The 22,627-nt window shown below is 43.4% G+C and overlaps 1 protein-coding gene across 2 annotated transcripts in view; it reads left to right on the forward strand.

Moving 5' to 3' along the window:
• Positions 1 to 1,742: 1,742 nt before the first annotated feature.
• The window catches only part of ARL15 (ADP ribosylation factor like GTPase 15), a 407,817-nt gene continuing 386,932 nt past the window's right edge, over positions 1,743 to 22,627 (forward strand). The window contains exon 1 of one of the 2 annotated variants that reach the window (XM_043598609.1): positions 1,743 to 1,937. In XM_043598609.1, the coding sequence (XP_043454544.1) occupies positions 1,890 to 1,937 (48 nt within the window). In that variant the 5' untranslated portion in view covers positions 1,743 to 1,889. The remainder of the gene's footprint in view (positions 1,938 to 22,627) is intronic. The other variant, XM_043598617.1, reaches the window with a different exon arrangement.

Here is a 22,627-nt window from a genome sequence, read left to right on the forward strand (position 1 = left end):
CAAATTGAAAAGGACTTCCACGTCTGCAATTTCAACCAATTGTGCTGTACATTTAGGGAAGTCCATCACCTTAGAATCCAGGTCACAATTTCTTCTAAATCCACATGTTCTTGGCCTTATGATAAATCAATCAAAATTGATTTAATGGTTTAAGGCAACTGAGTTAAGTTAGCTCCTACATAGGCAAAAGTCACTGAAATTTCTGCAGAAGTTCAGTTTACTCAATCTTGTGTATAAGTTGGATCAACAAAGTCACGCTCTGTACTAAGTGTATATTTGGCCTTTAGTTACTTCAAAAAATCCTCTGGCCACAGGAATTCTCACTGTTTGGTAGAAGAAACAGGTTGAGAGAGAGGAGATCGAATACCCCCACATCACATGGCTTACTAACCTGAAGCTCCCTCTGAGGGTCTGCACTCCCTTCTTGCATATTTGGGGTGAATTCCATTGTTACCTAATTAACTGTTTTAGCAGGTGCAGGTAAGCTTTCAGTATGGAAATCCTTGTTTGAAGATGCAAAAAGGGAAGGTGCCAAGTTGAGGGGAAAATAAAAATTCATCCCCTAATAGATTTATACAGTCAGGCAGTCTGTTCAGAAAGTTGAAGTTTGACATTTTATACATTATTGTATGGAAGCCCTAATTATTAATATAGGTGAGAGCAATCCCTTCATTCTCAAGCTATGCAGGGTTGGGGAGCAGGCTGTTGCGGTACTTCACCGGTCATGTGAGCCTAAGTTGCTGTGTCTGGCATTGTGTGGTTGTTCCTAGGCTAAATCTTACAAAAACAAAACAAAAAACAGAAACAAACAAACAAAAACCCGTGTTTTTGTGTTCTTCTCTAACTTCTCGACTGACACAGCACCCCCGCCCCCTTAATAGAATGGCAAAATTCCAATGCCAATTTCCAAGTTACTTACCAGGAAATGCACCTGCTTATGCTCTTACTTCTTACCCAGGGCAGCAATACCGTATTACATGGGTCTTGTCAGAGAGCTGCTTGTTCGATTGCTCATTTTCTTTAGGAGTGATGGATTTGTGTTCGGTGTAACTGGACTCAGAGCATGCAAAGACCTTACCGTTTCTTTCTGGTGTTTGAAGTCTACTACCCTCAACTTTTTTCTTCTCCCATGGTGGAGAGTGAATTCTGAGGACAACCTGGTGTTCTAAGGGAGCTTTTTGGGTTACCTCTGGCTGTGTGGGCTAAGCTGCTGTGTACCCTGAGAGACTTCAGACTGGAGCTGTCCGCTTCCAAGATTCACGTCACCGAGTTCGGGAGGGGCTGCCCCTGTGACAGGCCTGCTTGTGCCGAGTACATTCCTTAAGCTCCCCTTCGGTGCTCTCTTGAGGCCGCAGAGGCCGCAGGAAATCACTCCGGAGAGTGGCGTTAGGTGTCGGTGGCTACCACGCCTCCCGATTCAGGACTGGCTTCCTACCGGGGGTGGGAAGGGACACCACGGTTCTTGTGCACTGGAGTGCAGTTCGGCTCCGCTCTACCCCGAATAGGCGGCTACGGAAGCACGCAGAACTCGGGCAGTTGCAGCACCGGCAGATTTTCCGCTCTTCCCGGCTCGCTCTTCCGCCTGCGCAGCCCTAGCCCCCGCCCTCCTCCACCCGGCTCACAGGAACCAGCACCCTGGCCGCTCCCGCGCTTCTCTCCTGCCACCCGCAGTGGCCCGCTTTTTATAGGCACCGCAGCCAATGAGCGCTCTCCTTTCCTTCTGCCCGCCCGCCCGGCCAATCGCCGCGCCCCTTGTGTAATCTTCGGCTGCTCGGCCGCTCTCGGCTATTTTCGTTGTTGCTGGCTTTTTCAGGGGCTGCTCGCTCGCAGCCAGAGAAGCTGCTTTTTTTTCCGGGTTCGGAGCCGTTCCGGATGCTTTAGGCTGCCGGATGTCTGATCTCCGAATAACTGAGGCGTTTCTGTACATGGATTATCTGGTAGGTGCGGGGCAGGGGTGGCGTGTCGCCTCTTGGGTCCGACGTGCCCGATGTCCCTCCGCCTGGAGGAACAGCCTTTTTGCTTTCTTTCTTTGGGATGGGATGCCTTTGGGGTTCTTTCTCCTGCAGCCTGCTCTAGAGCTTTGCTGGGACTCGGAGGGTCGACTGGCGGGGCAGAGATGGGTGGCGGAGCTGACAGGTAAAGGTGCGGCCCCGGCCACCGCGCTGCGGGGAGAGGGGCGTGCTGGGGCTGCCAGGTAGATGGGGCCGCGGAGGTGGGGGCGTCCCCTGCCAGAAATCGGGTTCTTTGCTTCCCTCTGCGCTCCCTGCAGAGGACTTTCTTTCCCGGGAGGTAGGAGTTTTCTGCTCTCTCTTTTAGCAGAACTCCAGGTACTATTAAAGAGCCATAACCAGAATGGCTTACTAAGTGCCCGGCAGCCCCAGTCATTTGGTTGTTATTAGATCTCTAAAGCTATGACCTCGGCCGCGGTGAGGTTTTAAAAGCACATTACCGTAAAGTAGACGGGACTAAACTACATCGCAGTCCTGTCGGGACTGGGTAAGGGCAGGCATTGTCCCACCGTTGTTGTGGTGGGTGCATGTGGCTTGTGCCCTGGATCCCAGCTGTGCTTTTTAGGCCAGGCTTGTGCTGAGAAGTTTAGGTGGCAAGTGTCAGCACAATGCTGGGGCTGGACATTATTTTGATAATGAACTCGAGTTTTTGTGGAATTATGCAAGCATCATGTATTGTTCCAGAAATTCTATTTCCCTAGAGCTGCATGTTTGTGTTAGGGGGATCCTCACTGACATTGGCTGTGTTCAGTCCTATACAATTACCAGGTTTACCTTGTTACCGCTGTTAGGCAGAGTTGAAGTAGCTGGCTAAAAACATTGACCCTTCTGTGATCTTGTTGGACACATGCAGACGGTTGATTGTAGATTGGCCTGGCAGAGATTTGCTAGTGCCTTCTAGGAATTAAACTTAATGCTGTTCTAAGAAAGACTGTGAATGCTTTCATGATCAAGAAACGCTGGATACGGGCTGGTTTTGTAATGTTTTCTCGTATTTGGACTCATTCTAGTTTATGTGAAAGAGAGGTTTCCCCTAAAGCGTAGTGGTTTGATGTTGTTTGTTTTTGTGTTTTTTGTGGGGGAGGATGCTGGTTGAAGTTTATGCATGACCTTGTGTGTGGAGCAGAGACAAAAAATTCTGAGTTGGAATTCTGATCATTCGTTGATGTCAGTTATCTTTGTGATAAAGGGACATTATCCACCCACAACTGGAGCCAGTTTAAGGAGGTTATCTGATTGTGAGTGTTCTTTAAAATTCGAAGTGTCATGTAGGTTAAGAGTTGCCAAGTGTTCCTTAGGTTTTCTGAATTAAATAACTGATTATTTTGTAGCCTGTCTTGTAAAATACAATGCTATGGTTTTGTTTTGTAGTTCTCAAAGCCAGAGTTTGTTGGGATAATCATCAAATAGGAAAGGTAATTACCTGTGGTACTGAAAGCTAATATTGGATACTTAAGTAGTGCCTAAAAAGGAAGTCAGGTGGTTCTGACCATTGTATTTATTTCTTTTACTGGGTGAATTTTAAATTTCAAATAGCATCACAAAGCTGAGGTGCCAAAACCACCTAACCACTTGGGGGTTGGGGGTTGAAAATTGGTTTATTACTTAGGTGGATTGTCTGAAGTTGGTGAATGAATGTTTGTGGGGCTTTAGGGTACCTTAAAAGTAGATTCAGTTCTTTGTCAATTTAACAGGTTTGTTGTACAATCACTGGGCCCCAAATTTGACACAGCTTTTTGATTTTTACCTGCCACGCCCCCACATGTCCTATTGCATTGGTACTAAAAATATCATTTTGTCCCTTTAAGCTTTAAAAAAAAAATCACAGCTGTAGTGAAACTGTTACATAAAAATCATTGGCTACTCATTGGAGATGAGAAAAGTCTTAAAGGAAGTAAGTCAGTTTTTGTGAGTGTGCTAAGTATCCCCTGTGAAAACACTTAAGAAAAGCCTTAAGGATGAAGTCCAATTTTCCCATCTAATTTTTCAGTTAAAAAGACGCACCTCTCCTGAGGTGGTCTTTTGTGTTTACTTTTTATCAACTCTGAAGAAATGAGGTGCCACACATCATTCTTTTCTTCTTGCCTTTCAAATGGACTTATTTGCCTGTATATAATCTTTATGTGGTGTGTATTAAAAACCAGTTTCTAGGGGGGAAAAAAACCAATTCTGTTGACTGCATTTGGGATCTCATTTTTAAAACCAACTCCCAAGTTCTTTGACTTCCAGGAAAAAAAAAAAATGCTCCTTTCATTAAGAGTTTGGCTCTTCGGATTTTGCTGAGCTTGTGGGCTAGAGCGAGCTCCCTGTCCGTGCACTTGACAGGAATACTGGTGTGTGCTGTCTTTTCTTTTTTAATCAGGTACTTGACTTTTCTTGCTGCTGTTGGAAACTGGAAGAGGGAGCTGTATGTATTGTCCATTATTCTTTGGATGGCATGTCATCACTTAACCTTTTAGATTTGGAGGAGAGTAGAACAGAGAAAGGTACAGGTGCTATTTTTAACAGCTTTTAATAGGACTGTGGATATTAAAACAAATGAAGCTCTCTGCTCTTTGAGGTTGCTTTTGATTGTCTTAAATATTCTCAGAGGTGACCAATAGAGCGAGGAACAAGGATGATGCCTTAATATTTAAGACAGGGTTTTTAAATTCAGTTCAGAGATATAGTAGCTAACTTGCTAATTCTAAATAATTAAATATCAGCCAGTGTTCAGTATTTGAAATGAATGAGACAGAGGGACAATTCTACTTTTCTCACCGGCTTCTAAGCTGAGACCAGATAAAATCTGTTTGGATTAGGTGTTTTGTTCTAGGGAATGCAGAATGTATCCTTTACACTTCAAGATTATCAAGATTATTTGTGTAGCCTGGTGGCAATTTAAATATAAAAATCTCATGTTTTCCAGTTAAGAAAATTGTTGTAGGAAGCCACATACCTTTTCTCCATTTTCATGATGGACCTTAAAGGCCATGTTCACATGTGTCAGGTCTGTGGGTAAAGATTTTGCTCCTGTTCCAATAGGCAGGACCAGCATCTTGCCCTTTTTCTGTTGTTGTTAACTTATTTAAACTCTAGTGTAGTGTTGGTTTCAGGAGTAGAACCCAGTAATTCATCACTTACGTACCACACCCAGGCTTATCCCAACAAGTATCGTCCTTAATGCCCATCACCCATTTAGTTCATCCCCCTACCCACCTCCCCTCCAGCAACCCTCAGTTCTATTGTGTTTCTTAAATTCCACATATGAATGAAATCCCAGGATGTTTGTCTTTCTCTGCCTGACTTATTTCACCCCCAAACCAAATAATTCATTGAAGAAATGGGCAGAAGACATGGATGGACACGTTTCCAAAGAAGACCTCCGGATGGCCAGCCAGCATGTGAAAAGATGCTCAACAGCACTCATCATCAGAGAAATACAAATCTTACTCTCTTTTGACAGGTAGACCTAGCAAGACCATGTGCAGAGGTTTTTGAATAAGGCAGGAGAAAATCAAGTTGTAGTGAAAGAGAGACACATCTACCAGGTTTTCCTGGGAGGTTGCACAAGAACAACTTCTAGATTTCTTTCAGTTTCAAATTTTCTTTGTCTTCACTCCCATTGATTGGTGAGGATTTTACCTTTTTCCTCGTCCTGGCATCAAAACCATAAAACTTTCTGCTTTGTATCCTGCCCGTGATGATTAAATGAGATCATGGAGGGAAAGGGTTTTATATAAACAGCACATTGTTTTTCAGATATGAAATGTTAATGTATCGTGATTACATTACTTATTGTTAAACCTTAAGACCTTAACGACCTCTCACTGGTAAATATCGGGCTAACTTTTAAACTAGTGCCAGGATGTGGAAAGGTTTGGAGCAGTAATCAGTAAGTAGGATGTCACAAGACCGTTGCTTGTTTAATACTTATGAAAATAAACCACCTTTAGATATTTTCATTAATCCATTCAACAAATATTTATGGAACCCCTGCTTTGTGCATGGCCCTGAAAGTCATGGGGGACGAGCTCCCTGCTGAGATCCCCTTGGCTGTGGGACTGCCAGGCACGTGGCTCTAGGGGAGTCTGTGGCAGGACAGGTTGCATAAGATGCATAGGAGAGGAGACAGCTTCTAATGTGCTCCTTGGCTTTCTCCTAGGTTTCTCATCTTATGTGTCTTTGTTTTCTTGTGAACTAAAATGCAGAGTTAGACTTGAAAATGTGACAATTAGCAGCCATGACTAATCCAGCATTTTTAGTGGTCAACCAGTGATCACTGCATTTATATATTGTGTTTGGAATTTAAGGCCAGGGTTCTAGATTTCTTGTAGAGATTGGTGAACCCAGCCTAGTTTTTTGGTGCTAGGCTGTACCTGCCGTTAGAAAGATTTATGTGTCAGTGGGGAAGATTGAGAAGGTAGATTGGTTTTTATTCTGTAAATAGTCAGCCCAAGTTCCATCACCAACCAACCAAGAACAGGAACTCCTGACGTACTTCAAAGAATGGAGCCTATAGGTTCTAGTAAGTTGTAAATGTGCCCATTTGAAAAAAAGGGGTGAAGGCACATTAGGATTTTATCTGGTGTTTCATTATGTTTAAAGTGTGCTGCTTTTTAACTCTGAAGGACTCTGAACATAAGCTATGTGATCGGACTGTGGTCAAATTGACTATAACACACAGGCCAAACATTGTTTAGTCCTAACTGTAATTGGATTAGTCATGTAAATATTCTTTTATTAATCATAAGATTAAAATAATGCAAATGCAGATTAACCATCTGGAGTTGTCATTGCAAAAATGGTTGAACATCTGTACCATTAAGCAGTAACTCTGATGTAGAGGCATTAGCTCTGGTTCTGGAGATTCTGTTGCTGCAGTCCTTTGTTTTTTGTTTTTTTTTTTTTTGTTTGTTTGTTTTTAAGGTTTATTTTGAGAAGGACCTTGTGAGTGGGGGGGAGGGGCAGAGAAAGAGGAGAGAGCGCCAGTAGGAGACTATGAATTCCAAGCAGGCTCTGCCCTGACATCACAGAGCCTGATGCAGGGCTTGAACCCACGAAGACAAGAGATCATGACCTGAGCCAAAACCAGGAGACAGATGCTTTAATAGTCTGAGCCACCCAAGCAACCCCATGGCTGCGGTGTTGAGTCTTGAAATAGACTCCTAGGAAAAGACCCACAGGAGAAATGATTGATGCCCTCCGGAAGCCTAAAAGCCATGTGCTTGTTGGCATGGTGGGGGTGTGTGTGGGGAGTTAAGTATGAGTTACGAGGATAAATCAGTTAACATTTACTGAGCACTTACTATGAGCCAGACAGCGTTGTAAGCACTTTCCTGAGAAATGGTATTAAAATGAGTCTCAGTAGAGAGGTGGTTTCCCCAGGTTGACACAGCTAGCAAGTAATAGAGCTGGGCTTGCGGACTTCCTCCCAGCTTGGTGTTAAAGCTATCGGGAGATGGTTGAGATTCTTACAATGTTTTTCACGTAAATACTGTGCTGCTGCTTAAGTAAAGGGTAAAACACCAGGAGACTTGAAGAGACTGATCGACATTCTCTTGTTCTCAAGGACTTGGCCCTGCTAAATGGAGTGTTAAGGAGAAGGCTGGATAGAAAGCACTGTGATGTGGGGGGAGCCTGGGGGGCTCAGTCGAGCATCTGGCTCTTGATTTCAGCTCAGGTCATGATCTCACAGTTTGTGGGATCGAGCCCCTGCAGCATCCCATTCCATGCTGACAGCTCGGAGCCTGTTTCAGATTCTCTCTCTTTCTCTCTCTCTCTCTGCCCCTCCCCTGTTTGCATGCGTGTTCTGTTTCTCAAAATAAATACTAAAAATGTGTCCAGAGCTTCCTGCCCCATAGTGTCCTGACTCTGGTCACTGAGGTGACCTTCAGCATCTAATGTTTCATCAAGTGACCACAAATGGATTTCTGGGCAACCCTGTTAGCCCCCTGCTGTCACTTCAGGAGCACCTTCTTCCCTGTCACAAGCCCCGGTTCTTTTCTGAAGAGGTCACTGAGATGGAGGAGGTATTTGCCAGTTTTTCTGAGGTCCTCTATGCTCCTTTACCAAGTGCTGCCTGGGGAGGGAGGCTGTCCCCAGCAGACCCTGGGCCCCACGTAGCCTCTTGCTTACAGATTTCAGTTGGGCACAGCCCCCTGATATTAAGTATAAAGAATGTATTTGTTTTGTTTGGCTTTGTTTTTAAGAATTTGTAGACTGGAAAGACTTTCAGTGAGGTCTGCTAACTGTCACGGAGAACAAACAGTATTTTTTCTGATAACTTCTCACAAATTGAATTAACGATGGGCTTCTATTTTCAAGCCTCAGCCCCCTTTCGTTATGCTGTGGCTCTCCCCCTGGCATCTCCCCAAATGCTTCAAGCGTTTGGATGAGTTTAGGAAGCTCCGTGCTTGTCGACCTTCATTTTCAAGTGTCTGCGAAGTGTTTGAGCACATGGACTTCTAGCGGGGCTGTCTTCAAGGGCGTGTGGCCATGGGGGCTCCATTTAAAAGGGCCCCACGCTTCCTTTAATGCTCTGGGGTTACCATCTTCTTAATTTGTGATGCTTTGCAAACATTTTCATTTTGCACTGGGCCTCACACATGAGGTAGCCACTTCTGACTTCTAGTGCTAACGATGTGTGACTCTCCCTTGAGTGGCCCAGGGTGATGGCTATTCTGTCACCTGCATCAGGGCAGGGTCCCTGACCCTGTTGCCCACCACCAGAATCAAAGAGGGGACTGTGTACCAAGTGTGGTGTGGAGTGTTTCACTCTTGTCACCTGACTTAATCTCCCCATCAGTCCTGTTGATCAGATGCTACCATCTTACAAAAACACTGCTTTAGGAAAGAGGGAACTTGAAGTTCAGGACGGTGGCATATTGGCCAGTGGAGTGTTAGTTAGCCAGTGAGTCTGGCTTGGCGGATTCCAAGCCCATGCTTAGAAGCCCTTAGGACCGCCCACCTAATAATAGTTGTCGAGAGGATGAGAGGGGCAGCATGAATCATAGACACAGTGCTGGCGATTGAGGGCTCACTTGATTGTGGTCACTTGGTTTCTCGGGAGAAGCCCTCCCAGGAGTTCAGGGATAGCCCAGTTCCTGCTGGGGCAACTGCCTGAGTTTGTGCCTTGGGGTGACAAGGCCTTCATTTGTTTATCTGTTTTCTTCCACTCTTTTGCATAAAGGTTGGCATTCTGCTTTTTGGCTCACAGCCGCGTTACAACTACATGGTTTTGAGAGGAACTATTTGAAAACTTGGATTTGCAGAATAGTCTATTTATCAGGTTCCTTTGTACCTAGATTTGCTGAGCACTGCTCTGACCTCTGGACTGCTCCTCTCAGGGTTGAGGACTTATCTCCTAGTAATTGTGTCCTTGTCTCCCCAAGAGGGATTCCTGGGGGTTTTTCAACAGCGTTAGCTGCCTCTCTAGCCTCACTCTTGGGGAAAGTGGATGACCGTCCAGAGTCTTCCCTGGACCATCGATGGAGGCACAGAAGGACTATACCTGTTCCTAATCAGTCCCCTGATCATGGAGTCAGGAACTAAAACAAAATACAACGCTTTCAGAGTTTTATTTTTAATACAAATATTCTGAGTACAAGTATTCAGGAAATACAGAAAGCAACACAACCTACTTCTGTGTACCTACTTCTCTGATTAACAGTTGTTACTATCTTGTGATTTTTGACTTCAAAACTCTGCTTTAAAAAACAAAAAAACAGGGGCGCCTGGGTGGCTTGGTTGGTTGAGCGTCTGACTTCAGCTCAGGTCATGATCTCACGGTCCTTGAGTTCGAGCCCCATGTCGGGCTCTGTGCTGACAGCTCAGAGCCTGGAGCCTGTTTCAGATTCTGTGTCTCCCTCTCTCTCTGCCCCTCCCCTGTTCATTCTCTGTCTCTTTCTGTCTCAAAAATAAATAAATGTTAAAAAAAAAAAAATTAAAAAACAAAAAAACTCTAAGGCTAGAGCTAAAGCTTGCTGCTCCCATTTCTCTGTGCCAGTTAGTGGGTTTCATTCTCAAGCATTCTGTTTTTTTCCTTTTCTATACTTGCATGTACGTATAACGAATATACTAATGATGTGGTGAATGTAATTTTACACCAATGGTAACATACCACCCTTTTTGAAACGTGTTTTCTGTTTTCGAGATCAATAAATGTTGCTTGTATGTATCAGTAGATACTTGGTTTTTCATATTTCTGGTTTGGATATGACATTCATGCTTCTATATGTAGAGATCTTATTTGGATTTTGTGAGAAGCTCAGAGGAGAATAGGTGTTGGTTTGGAGGCATGGTTTGTACATGCTTACTTGTTAGTATTACACAATAAATCCTATAAAACTTGCACTTCAGTATTAGGATTCCTATCTTACAGTTGATAATCATTTTGTATTCCTACTAATATACGTATATCTACATACACATATTCTTGCCTATGTAAGGATGTGGATTATTTTGGTAACATATTTATTATTAAAGTAAATGGAAGTTCGGAAAGCACAATGGGGACAAAGTTGTAATCCAGTAACCCACAAAGAGCCAGTTAACATTTTCAACCCTGCATCGTAATGAAGGGAGTTTTATAACCTGCTTTTTACATCTATGAATATTTAAAATTTAAGTTTCTCCTCATTGATCTTCTGCATTATAATACTGACCATAATTTTCTTAACTAATCACCTTTCCATTGAATATTTTATATTCCAATTTGGGCTGTTATAAATAACACTGAATTGAATATTCTGCATAAATTCCTGGATATTCTATGCCAGTGTATTGTCAGTATATTCTATGCCAGTATATTGTTAGTTCTGTGGTATTTAAATACATCTTAGTATGAAAAGGGGTTCCAGTGCCAAGGAAGTTTAAAAACTGGGTCAGACAAAGTTAAACAAATTTCTTTATTGCACAGCCTTTAATATGTGGATGTACATGGCGAATCTCTAAAAGGGATTGATACATCCAGTATTTCTATTCTGGGGTATTTTTGTTTTATGATCAAGTTCTAGAAGTAGATTTGCAGGGTCAAAAGATACCTGCGTTTTAAAGCTCTTGACACTGATTAAATAAGTTAATATTTGTAATGTACTTAGAACAGCGCCTGGTTGTAATCAGCCAGTGTTTAAGTCAAAGCTGTGTAATAAAGTTAGTGATAATGATGATGATTATTGATAATTTACTCTCAGATTCTGCAGGAAGTGCTTACTATGGGATTCTGTTCCTTTAGACTTTTCTCCAACCCTGAGAGGTGTAGGAATGTTTGTTCCTGTCTTGTGGTTGGGGAAACCCAGGGTCAGGAGGAGTGGAGTAATCACAGTTGCCTCGGTTGTTATAAGGGTTGGTGACATGTCCGTGATCTTAAACTGTACCTATCCTTGCAGCAGAGAAGAAAAGAACCTTGAAGTTGTGTATTTGATTCCTAGGTATTCCTCCTATTACCTGTGTGATCTAAGGTGTTTTCCAAATCTCAGTCCATAGCAAAATAGAAAAATCAGGAAAGTGTTGCAAAATAATTACAAATTTACAGACTTAAATTTGCAATATTGTTCCAACTTTTTGTAGGTATTAGAATCTACTGTCTATTCTGAAATGATAGTGAATGATAGTGTCTCTCTCAATGTCATTACCTAGCAGAATAAAAAGATGATATTCCTACATTCTCCAGGTTTTCTTTTTTTCTTTTTTCTTTTTTGTTATGGATGTAAGTATATATTTAGAATGTACTTATTTCTAAAACCCCAAATACCGGGAACCTAATCTAAGACAAATCACTCCAAACTACAATTTTCTCCTTTGCAAGATTCAGACAGCATGAGAGCTTGCCTCTGTGATAACAACATAATGAAACTGTAAAGTTCTTTAAAAAAAAAAATCACCTTAGATTTTTTTGAACTGATTGGTATGAGTCCATGGGACTCAATGTAATGGCATCGATAGAAGGAGGGGTAGGCAAGTGTAGATAAAGTGAGCCTCTATGTACGTCTTTGATTTCTCCCACCTCCTGCCCCTCATCAGTGACACCTTGGAGAGTTTTCTTCAAAACTGGCAGTGTACAATTTTTGTGGCGTTAACTAAACGTTGTGTAGGAACACGTTGTGTACTCTTTAAGAGCTAGACATCAAAAAGTTGTCCTTGACCTTGGATAAAACTTTTTTTGTTTTTGGTTTCTTTTGCAAAAAGAAAAATCCCAAAAAGAGTGTTGATTTTTTTTTTTTTTAAACTATCATTTTTTTTTTTTTTTTTTTTTTTTTTACTCCCTCATTCCCTCCTATTCTGATTCAGAGTTTTTAAGACCACATTTGTGACTAGTAAACAATCTTATTTACAAAACTTAGGGCTTTTTTGAGGGTTGAATGAGATAATGAATACATTGTACTACTTGAACACAGGTGCATGCTAGCTTTATAGAATACCTTATTTCTCATTTTCATTCACTCAATTTAATTGTGCACTTTACTGTAAGTGATGCCTCAAGTCTAGATAAATGTGTATGTACCTGAATCTTGGTATCACCCCCAAATAGAGATGTAAAACATTTCCAGTACTCCAGAAGGCTCTCTTGTGTCCCTTGCCAGGCAGCACTGACATACATTAGTTTTGCCTGATTTTGAACTTGACATAAATGGAGCCAAAATATACTTACAACTTCTTTCAGCATGCCTACAATTCATCCTTCTTGCATTAATCAGCAATTTATTTTTCATTGCAATGTAATTATGAGTCTATCTGTTGTATTGTTGGGCATTTAGACCCTTCTCAGTTGATATTGGAATCTGGTCCAAACATTCTAGCACATACTTTTGGTGGCAATATTAATTTCTTTTGGGTACGGTGGAATTTCAGGTTCGTCGGGTATATCTATGTTCAGGTTTACTAAAAACTGCAAAACACTTTTCCAAAGTGGTTGTACCAGTTAGATGTCTACCAGTATAAGAGTTCCAGTTATTTTAGGTCTTCACCTATACTTCTTGTATTGTCCGTCCTTCTGTCTACCTGTTCTGACGGCTATGTACTCCAGAGAAATTTAAAGTTGTCCAAAGCTGCTTTTTTTTTTTTTTTTTTTTTTTTAACTTGAAGAAGTTCCTGGCCATATTCTGAAATTCCTGCACTATTCAGCTGTGTGGTTCACTTAAATTCTGACATGCTGAAGTGGTACCATGGGAGTTAATTGACCTGATTTTGTTCCTGGCTTTGCCACCAACCAGATGTGGAGGTTTGGGCAAACCAGTCAGTCTCATTAACTTGTTTCTTCATCTATAAAAAGATGGGATTAATTAGGTGACCTCAAATGTTTATTTCATTTCAAAAGTTTTTAGTCCTTCGATATCCTTCCTGGAATAGTGATCTCTCCCATTCTTCTAATTTTACTTAAGGGATAAATTGCATCAGGGCAACTCTGTCAGTCATTCACTCAAACAACTCCAATTTTTATGAGCCTTTGATGTTCCGATGTGGCCCTGGCACTAGGGATATACATGTGAGTGAGACATTGGCCTGTTGTCAGGGAACTTCCACTCTTGGAGGCGAAAAATAAGCAATTACATCTTGGAGTGGCCTATTCCACTTAGAAGAAAACAAAGGTAACTGAGGGAGCCTATGAAAGGAAACTTGAGGGCCCAAAAGAGCTTCCCAAAGGAGTCATTCTTAATCTGCACTGTTGAAGGCAAGTTGGCCCAGTGACAGGCAGGGCTGGGCAGAAGGAACAGCCTGTGCACTGACTCGGGGGTAAGTAACCCCATCACTTCAGGGAGCTCCCAGGGCTCAGTGTGACTAGGGCAGAGGTGAGAGCAGTGGCTCCACATGAAGTTGCAGAGCCCAGCTGGGGTCACCTCAGGGGAACCTTCAAAGTTTGCCTGGAGTGACCTGGTCAGATCTTCCTGCACTGTGAAGGATCGGAAAGGGAGGCCAGACCGGAGCAAGAAGGCCAGTTAGGAAGATGCCATCCTGATCCTGGAATGAAATGATGGTATTCACAACCAGGTAGGAGCAGGAGGGATGCCCAAAAGTAGATGCTTCTAAGGATTGTCGGAATTTCGTAATTGGATGTAGAAAATGAGAGCAAAGATTTTAGCGCTTTTGGTTTGAGCACTGTTCTGGTTATCCATTAGTGAGCTAACGAACCATCTTAAGAGTGGCTTCAGACAGTAACAACTTATTTTACTCCTGAATCGGGAGGTAACTTGGGTTCAGCGAGGCTGTTGTTGCTAAGGAGCCCTTTTGAAGTCACAGTCACATGGTGGCTGGGGTCACCTCAAGTCTTCATATACTTGTCTGGCATTTGTGCTTGGGAATCCCCAAATAGCTGGGTGCCGGGGGACTGTGGACTCCTGGGGCATCTCTCTTCACGTGGTCTTCCTATAGGCTGCATCGGGGTGACTGGACTTCTCCCATCCAGGCTAAAGACTCACAGAGCATGTACCAAGAGAAACTGGCAGAACTTGAACTCTGGTCTGGCTAACATCTGACCTCCCAGTCTTCACTACTTAAATGATACCTGAAGCCACAGCCATGAACAAGCTCACCCAGGGAGGATTGTGTAGAGTGCGAAGAGAAGAATCCCGAGGAAGCCCAGTGCCTCAGTTAATGCTGGCACATAGCGGGCATTCCCTTTTTTGTGTGGGATCAGAAAAAAGGAAAGGAGCCAGAAAAAGAGGCTAAGAGAGGACTGGAAGATTGAAAGGAAGCCTGGGGAGTGGAGTCAGGCTGAGAAGGGAGACTTTCCAGAAGGAAGAAGTGGCCAGTGGTGTTCAGTATTGCCCAGAGATCATGGAGATAAGGACTGAAGAGTGGCCGCTGGATTTGCATCAGGGTTGACCTGGGCCAGGGCACACTCGGGCCTAGCGGAAGGTCAGAAGAGGACACTGCTGCAGTTAAGTCTGTCAAGGAATGGTACCGTGAAAGGACAGACACCAGAGCCGGAACTGGAGGAGTGGCTTTCCTCTTTACATGGGACCCAACTTGAGATGGCTAAATGCTGGTGAAGTAAAAGAGAAGGTCACTTTGCTGATGGTGACTGAAATATGGTGGGGTAGGGGTTTGAGCTGAGTGGGGTTGAAACTTCAGTGAAGTATGAGGCGGAGTGATGACCAGGGATCCCAAAGTGTTGGTTGCTGCAGACTGTTGACGTCGAAAGCCATGACTGAATGACCCAAATATGTAGGGTGGTGGAATTTTTTTTCTTCCATTCTCTATAGCTGTTTGGGTGTAGGTTTCAAGAGGTAGGCACTTAGATTAAGGTTTAGGATTTTTCCAGCATGAGTCAATGGGTGGATAACGGGATAGAGGAATTTAGGACCATGGCAAGACAATGGTTGACGCCATAGACCGTGAGCTGAGTTACTGAAAGGAGGGCAAACAGGAAGTAAAGGATGTGCAAGGAACTGGTATCTTGAGGCTGGATAATGTGTGTCATTGGGAGTTCAATGTGGTCCGACAAAAGGGCCTACGAACTTAAGATCACAGAGGTAGAGCTGTTCCCGGAGGGGAAGATCTCGTGTGGCTGTGGTTGGTCAGCAGCAGAAAAGATGGAAGGGTTGGGGAAGAAGAAAGACAGCCGTGGTGTCGGATGGAGCATGCTCACGGATGTCCAGGTCATCAGGAACGTGGCAGGGCTCCGAGTGAGAGGCTGATCAAGATTCCGAAATGCTCAGTGAATGAGGTGAAGGTCCCTCAATGTCCTTGACAAGGAGTAGTAGAGCTAGATGCTAGAACTCCTCACCCTGAGTCTTGAGGAGTAGGACTGGTCTGGAGATCCTCGAGGATCTCCCAGGAATCGAGTTGGGCCGCACAGTGGACGGGACATTTCACAAAGCTCTTGCAGGTGGAGGGGAGTTTCATGGTTTAGTGCTGCTGATTCTACCATTTTAACTGCCGGGTAAGCTGCCTGACTGCACCTTCACTGGATCTTTGGCAAGTTCCTTCTCAGTGCTTCGCTTTATTCCATTTGCAAAGTGGAGGATAGTAAGAATAACTCCTTGGGTTTGGTGAGGATCAACCGAAATAATGTACTCTAGAACAGTGCCAGACACCTCTCCTCCGTGGCTTCCTCTTACTCCTCGTCCTAGCAGAAGATACCTGCCAATATCAACAGGTGTTTTTTTTTAATTGAAGTATAATTGGCATATAACCTTATGTTCGTAACAGGTGTACAGCACAATGATATTCGTATAAACTGCAAAATGAAACCACAATAAGTCTAGTTAATATTCTTCACCATATAGTTACATTTTTTTCTTGTGATAACATCTTAGATCTACAATCTTTCAAATATGCAATACAGTGTCCTCAACTAAAGTCACCATGCTGTACATTCATCCCTAGGACTTTTTTTTTTTTTAATGTTTATTGTTCAGAGAGAATGAGAGAGATACAGATACACAGAATCTGAAACAGGCTCCAGGCTCTGAGCTGTCAGCACAGAGTACGATGCGGGGCTCAAACTCACGAACCATGAGATCATGACCTGAGCCAAAGTCGGACACTTAACCGACTGAGCCACCCAGGCACCCTAGGACTTTTTATAACAAAGTTTTTATCTTTTGACTCCTTTGACCCATTTTGCCACCTTCCAAACCCTGCCTCTGGCAACCACCATTCTCTTCTATGTATCCATGAGCTTGTTTTTGCCTTTTTTGCATCCGCATAAGTGAACTCATGCCATAGTTACCTTTCTCTGACTTATTTCACTAAGTGCCTGCCAACCGTGAAGGTGATGCTTTCTAAGGGCCCTGTGAGGTAGATACTTACATCAGCTTTGTTTTTCAGATGTTAAAACTGAGACCTGGAAAGGTTAATCAACTTAAGGAAATGTACCACGGGAGAAGGCTCTCTGGAAAGACTGGGGAGGAGGGACTGGCGTGAGCCTGGCTTGTTGGAGAGAAGGCACGGAGCAGTGTGGGGTGAGGGTAACTGTAGTGTGAAAGATGATGGAATCAGATAGGCGCTTTCCTCCCCGAAACTAGCTCTGGCAGTTCTCTGGTTAGGGAGTTCGGGGAAGGTGAAATCCAAGCTAGTTGTGCTATGGAGGGGCTCCTAGTTTAGATGAAGAAACCCATAGCTCAGTTACTTGATTCTTAAGACTCTCTGCCTGCTCTTCTCTAAGAGGTGTTGAGCTTCCAAGGGAGGAGACTGGACTCTCGAGACTCGGTTGTTGTATCTGTCACACAAGCCACATCTCCCTGGAGGACTGCCAGGGTTGGGGTCCCTGCCGGCACCAGACTCCCAGAGCAGAGAACTGGTGGTTTGAGCATGGAGTTCAGAAGTTGTTGAAGATGGCCCAGGCTGGGGCCTTTGAACTGGACTGAAAGTTAGTCTCAGGCAGCTTGCGGGGCCGGGAGTTTTTCTTAAGGCAGCCCGAGAGGTTAGAGTGCATGTGCTGTGTCTGGGACTGCTGCTTAGTAATCTGGATGTTTTGTTAATAAAGCTGATATGGCCTGTGTGATCCCGACTTGTACCTATTTAAAACGGTCAGAACTATTTGCAGAAATAGTTTTTGGTTGGAGAATGGCCCTTTTCTCTCCTGTCTCCTTTCAGGCTTTCCTTCTTCCAGCCCTTCACTGTGAAAACTGAACTGAGTCTCCTTCCAGGGCTGCTCTTGGCGCTGCCTTAGACAGTTCCACATAGTGGGCACTGCAGAAGTGCTTGGCCAAGGGAGCAGGCGTGGCTAGGATCCGGCTCCTGCTCAGCCGGCTGAGGTACCCATTGTGCACTGGCACAGAGGTGCTAGTGGGCTGGCCGTGGCCCTGCCTCAGGCCTCCGTTCCCGTATGTGTCACAGGGCAAAGCATGGTGTGGTACGGTGCAGGGCCGGGTTGTGGGCCTGCTAGTATTTCCAGAGCCTGGCACAGGTACACCAGACAGCTGCGAAGTCTGTGGTTGGGCCGAGAGGCTGCGCGGAGGATGCTTAAGGGCACGGACCTTGGAGCCACACTGCCTGCATTCACGTTATGGTTGCCACTTACCTGCTGTGCAGTCTCTGTGCCTCAGGTTCTTCATCTACAGAATGGGCACAATCGCAGTACCTGCATCAGAGTTGAGTTAGAATATAGGAAGCACTGAAAAGAGGGCCTAGTCTCTCTAGCACTGTTAAAGTGCTGTCAAAGAACTGCTCTGCTGTTACTGGGCTGGGACTTTGAAGCAAGGACTTTGCGCTGTCCACCGCTGAAAAACTTCTAGTCTGGTTCCGTTCGTTTTTCTCCAATGCCAGCTTTTCAAAACTCTTCTTGCCTCCGCCGAATGAACGTAGTACAGAGTAACTGGGTTAAAGAGATTGCAGCCACTTGGTACTTCTGTAAGTGGCAGCTATTTATGATTTGCAGAGGTGAAAGGTCCTGGCGTGACCCATGGTGGCCCGCACCTCTCTGCAGCTCTGCTCCGAGATGCTACCGGAGCTTGTCTAAAGGAGACCACTCCCTTTCAACTTAGCAGGCATATTTTCTGAGGTCCTTCTCTACAATTCTGGTTTGATTCCAACAAAAGGGGAGAATTCCAAACAGTTTGACTTTCTGCTTGGCAACACTGTTCCCCCTAGCTTGTGCTTGCTTGGCCATCTCTTCTATCCCTCCCTCGCTTAGAAATGTTTCCGGAGAGGCAGTGTGTCGTAGAGGACAGAGGACTGGGCTGATTTTTGGATGCTGTTGCTGTTTTGTTTCGTCTTGAATTTTTTCTTCCTTCCCTTCTCCTTCCCTTCTCCTTCCCTTCTCCTTCCCTTCTCCCCCCCCTTTTCTTTTGCTGCTGGTTCTTTTTTCAAGTCCCTGTGCTGAGTGTAGAAAACCTCTTAGGATTGTTGAATTTCTGTTCTGTTTTGTATAAAAACATTGTACATCTACATAGTTCATCAATAGAATTTCTTAGTGTAACAAATTTCCCTGTGATTTGTTGGGTTTTCAAGATGTGTGTTTTAAAGACTTGGTCATTTACATTGGATTGTTTAACCATTCCTGGGTTTCCTTTGCATTTCCTGAGTTTTTCAGGGCTCCTACTGACCTGACCATGGCCTGTGGGCAGGATCACTTCTTGAGCCTGAGGTGGAACTTTTCTCTATTTCTGTGGACTCAGGCTGACATTTTTCTGTAGCCTCAATGTGTAGCCGATAGATTCTTGTGCTAGTGATATTTTAGTTTTCCCCAAATGCGTCTTGATTTGGGGAGAACGCCTAACTCTTTTGGTTATCTTTGGAAGCACTCAGGTGAATATTTTCCATCCCTTAGTGCTTATAGTTTTATCATAATTATGTGAGGTTAATATTCTTCTTAAATTGTTGCAAAAAAAAAAACCTGACTTGGAGTCAAAAGAAAAATTTTACTATGTCAAGAATAGATCTTCAGTTGCTAATTTTAAAACTCTTCAAATTAGATTCTTTGTTCCATAGGAGGACACAAGTGTAATGAAACAAGTTGCTAAAAAAGTCAAAATTAGAGTTGTGTAGGAAGTGATGCATATTTTAATTCTTTATTCAAAGATCTTGAAAACAACAAAAATGGATGATTATGAAGAAATGATGGAGATGAAGCATCAAGATCTCACAGGCTCATTGATGGTTTGATTCTCTCTGTTTTATGCTACTTATCTTGGTTTCAAACTTTTACTTCTAGTTAGTTAACAGACAGTATAATAGTGGTTTCAGGAGTAGAATTTAGTGATGCATCACTTACATGGAACACTCTGTGCTCATCTCGTCTGTTTTAAAGCAATTCTCTTCCATTTCCTGAATCCAGAGTGCTGAGTTTTTCTCAATTGCTTAATAAAGGTTATTTATCCCAATTGCTTTTTATATTGCGGTGAGTGATATTAAAACAGCAGCAACAAATGAATATTCTAAGGGTGGGTGTGGGTAGCTTTTTCCTAGGTATTCAAAATTAACATGGTCTTTTACAAAACAACATTTTATTCAGTGTCCATTTGCTTGAAATGGAGCAGTGACTTCACATCCTGGTTTTGAATGCAGGTGCACAGCCCTGTATTCAGATGCTGAGCTACAATAAGAAAAGGTTCTGTTATGTTTTAAAATATTCCATGAAAGGAACACCTGGGGGGCTCAGTCAGTTGAATGTCCCACTTTGGCTTGGGTCATGATCGTGTGGTTAGTGAGTTTGAGCCCCGCATCCGGCTTGCTTGCCTCTGTCAGGAGACTGCTTTAGATCCTCTGCCCACCCACACCTCCCCGCCCCCCCCCCCCCCCGGCTCCCTGCCGGGCCTCAAAAATGAACATTTAAAAAAGATTCCTTCAAGGATACATGTCACATTAGTTTTGGGAGAAGAAAAACCCTATGCTTCTTTCCTACCAACCTCTCCCCTCCTATCTAACATTCCTCACTCAAAGGCTTATTGAGACTTATTGTTTGGTAGGTACTTGGGCATCATAGGTACCACAGGGATAACTGTATCTATTGAACTATCTATAGCCTATAACATCAGCTATACTACAGTTCTTCGCTTGTGGGGAAAGCTCTGGTTGGTGTGGTAGAACAGTGTGGACAACCTTTTTCTGGTAAGGGCCAGCTAATAAATATTTTAGGCTTTGCAGGCTATACAGTCTGTGTCTTCACTATTCAACTCTGCTATGGTAGCAGTAAAACAGCCAGAGATAACACATAAATAGTTGGATGTGGCTGTGATCCAATAAAGTTTTATTTATTTATCTACTTATTTATTTCTAATATGAAATTTATTGTCAAATTGGTTTCCATACAACACCCAGTGCTCATCCCAGCAGGTGCCCTCCTCAGTGCCCATCACCCACTAAACTTTTATTTTTAAAAACAGGCAGTGGGTCAGATTCAGCCCATAGATAATAGTTTGCCTGTGTCTGGGCTGGTAGAATAAGATTTATTTACCTCCTTGAAGAGAGGTAGTATTTCATGATAGTTTTTCATTGGCATCAGAATTTTGGTTTTTGTACTTGCGGGATACCTTTGGATGGAGACCATATGATCAGTGGCTTCCTTTACTTGAAGGATGTAAACTGTTCCCTGTGCATCTTCAGAGGCAGACTATAATAGGGTCAGAGTTTATAGGAAGTCCGGTATTGGTTCAGGGTGAGGAACTTTCTTGAAAGGTTTACTCTTGCCGTGAATAGGAAAAGCCAAAGCAGAAGCTGCTTCCTACCTGTTCAGGACATCATAGAAGGGGTTCTTGCATTGAGTGAGAAAGTAGACTCAAGATTTCTTTCACCTTTTCCCCTACTTACCGGTTGGTCCTAATGTGAGACCATCTCTCTGCTTTACCATGAATTAATTAAAAAATTTTTTTTCAACGTTTATTTATTTTTGGGACAGAGAGAGACAGAGCATGAACGGGGGAGGGGCAGAGAGAGAGAGGGAGACACAGAATCGGAAAGAGGCTCCAGGCTCTGAGCCATCAGCCCAGAGCCCGACACGGGGCTCGAACTCACGGACCGCGAGATCGTGACCTGGCTGAAGTCGGACGCTTAACCGACTGCGCCACCCAGGCGCCCCTACCATGAATTATTTAAAAATCATTGTGGTGTTGGGGAGGATTTCAGAGGTTTCTTTTCACTTAAACGATGGAATTCTTTCTTTCCAGTTTTATGCAGAACTCAGATATATAAAAGAAATGATGTTTCATTATACGTGATTTTTATAAACATCCTTGTTTATATTTACTTAGAGTAGATCAGTGAGGACAATGAAGCTGTTTTTGATAAACACAAAACAATTTAGATTTAGATGATTTTAACTTAGATCCATTTAGATAGATGAGAACTGAAGGGTCATCTTCCAAGTTCATTTGGTATTGCATTTATTTTTTGTGATATTAAGGGAAAATAGGATTTTAGTGGAGTCCTATTTATAGATGTTAAAGTAATTTCATCTTAAATCTTCAGCGAGGAGGAAGAATATAGGTTTTGTTCTGAGACTTGACCCACCCTTCCAAAACCCCATTACTCTGGCAGCACGGGGGTGGGTGATGGGGTGTGAACTGTAAAAGTTCATGTACAGTACATTTGAGTAGGTTTTTCTTCATTTCAGTCTCTAATAAAAATTCAGTTCTCTTCACAAAATATTTCTTAAATATCCAGCTGCCTCTTTGGAACCTTGTTGGGGGTATAGTTTGAAAACCACTGGTTTACAATCAGACCGAGGTGGAAATCTAAGTTCTGTCCCTTAGCAGCCATGAGCTTGTAACTAATTCTGTGTTTCATCTGATGGGCCTAGAAATATTCCCATTGCTCTAGTTGTGAAGACCGAGATGACGGTGCAAAACACCCAGAACATAGTAGTGTCTTAATGTCCTTTGCAGTCATGGTTTTAAATTGTGTGGCTCCATATGATTTCAGTAGTAGGTTTTCATTTGCCTTTACTAGAAATTATGAACTGCCTTAAAGGAACCCTTGCCTAGGAACTCTGCCCTCAGAAATGACAGTTACTGCCCTGAAAGGAGTAGCTTGCAGGGGTCTGTAGCCCACCCTATTTGTGGTGGTGATTCTGTCTTCTGGCCTAAGAGCGAACAGTGGAGTTAGAGGGAGATCAGCCCTCCCAGGGGCAGAAGATAGGGGTCTAAGAGGCTTGGTTATCCACACACTCAGAAACCAGGGGAGGGAGTATGCAAACTTGTGAGATTTTTGTTTTTGTTTTTAACACGTCAGTTGCCCTGTAAGGATGTGTAAGGATG

This window comes from Prionailurus bengalensis, chromosome A1, assembly GCF_016509475.1.
Source record: "Prionailurus bengalensis isolate Pbe53 chromosome A1, Fcat_Pben_1.1_paternal_pri, whole genome shotgun sequence".
NCBI lineage: Eukaryota > Metazoa > Chordata > Mammalia > Carnivora > Felidae > Prionailurus > Prionailurus bengalensis.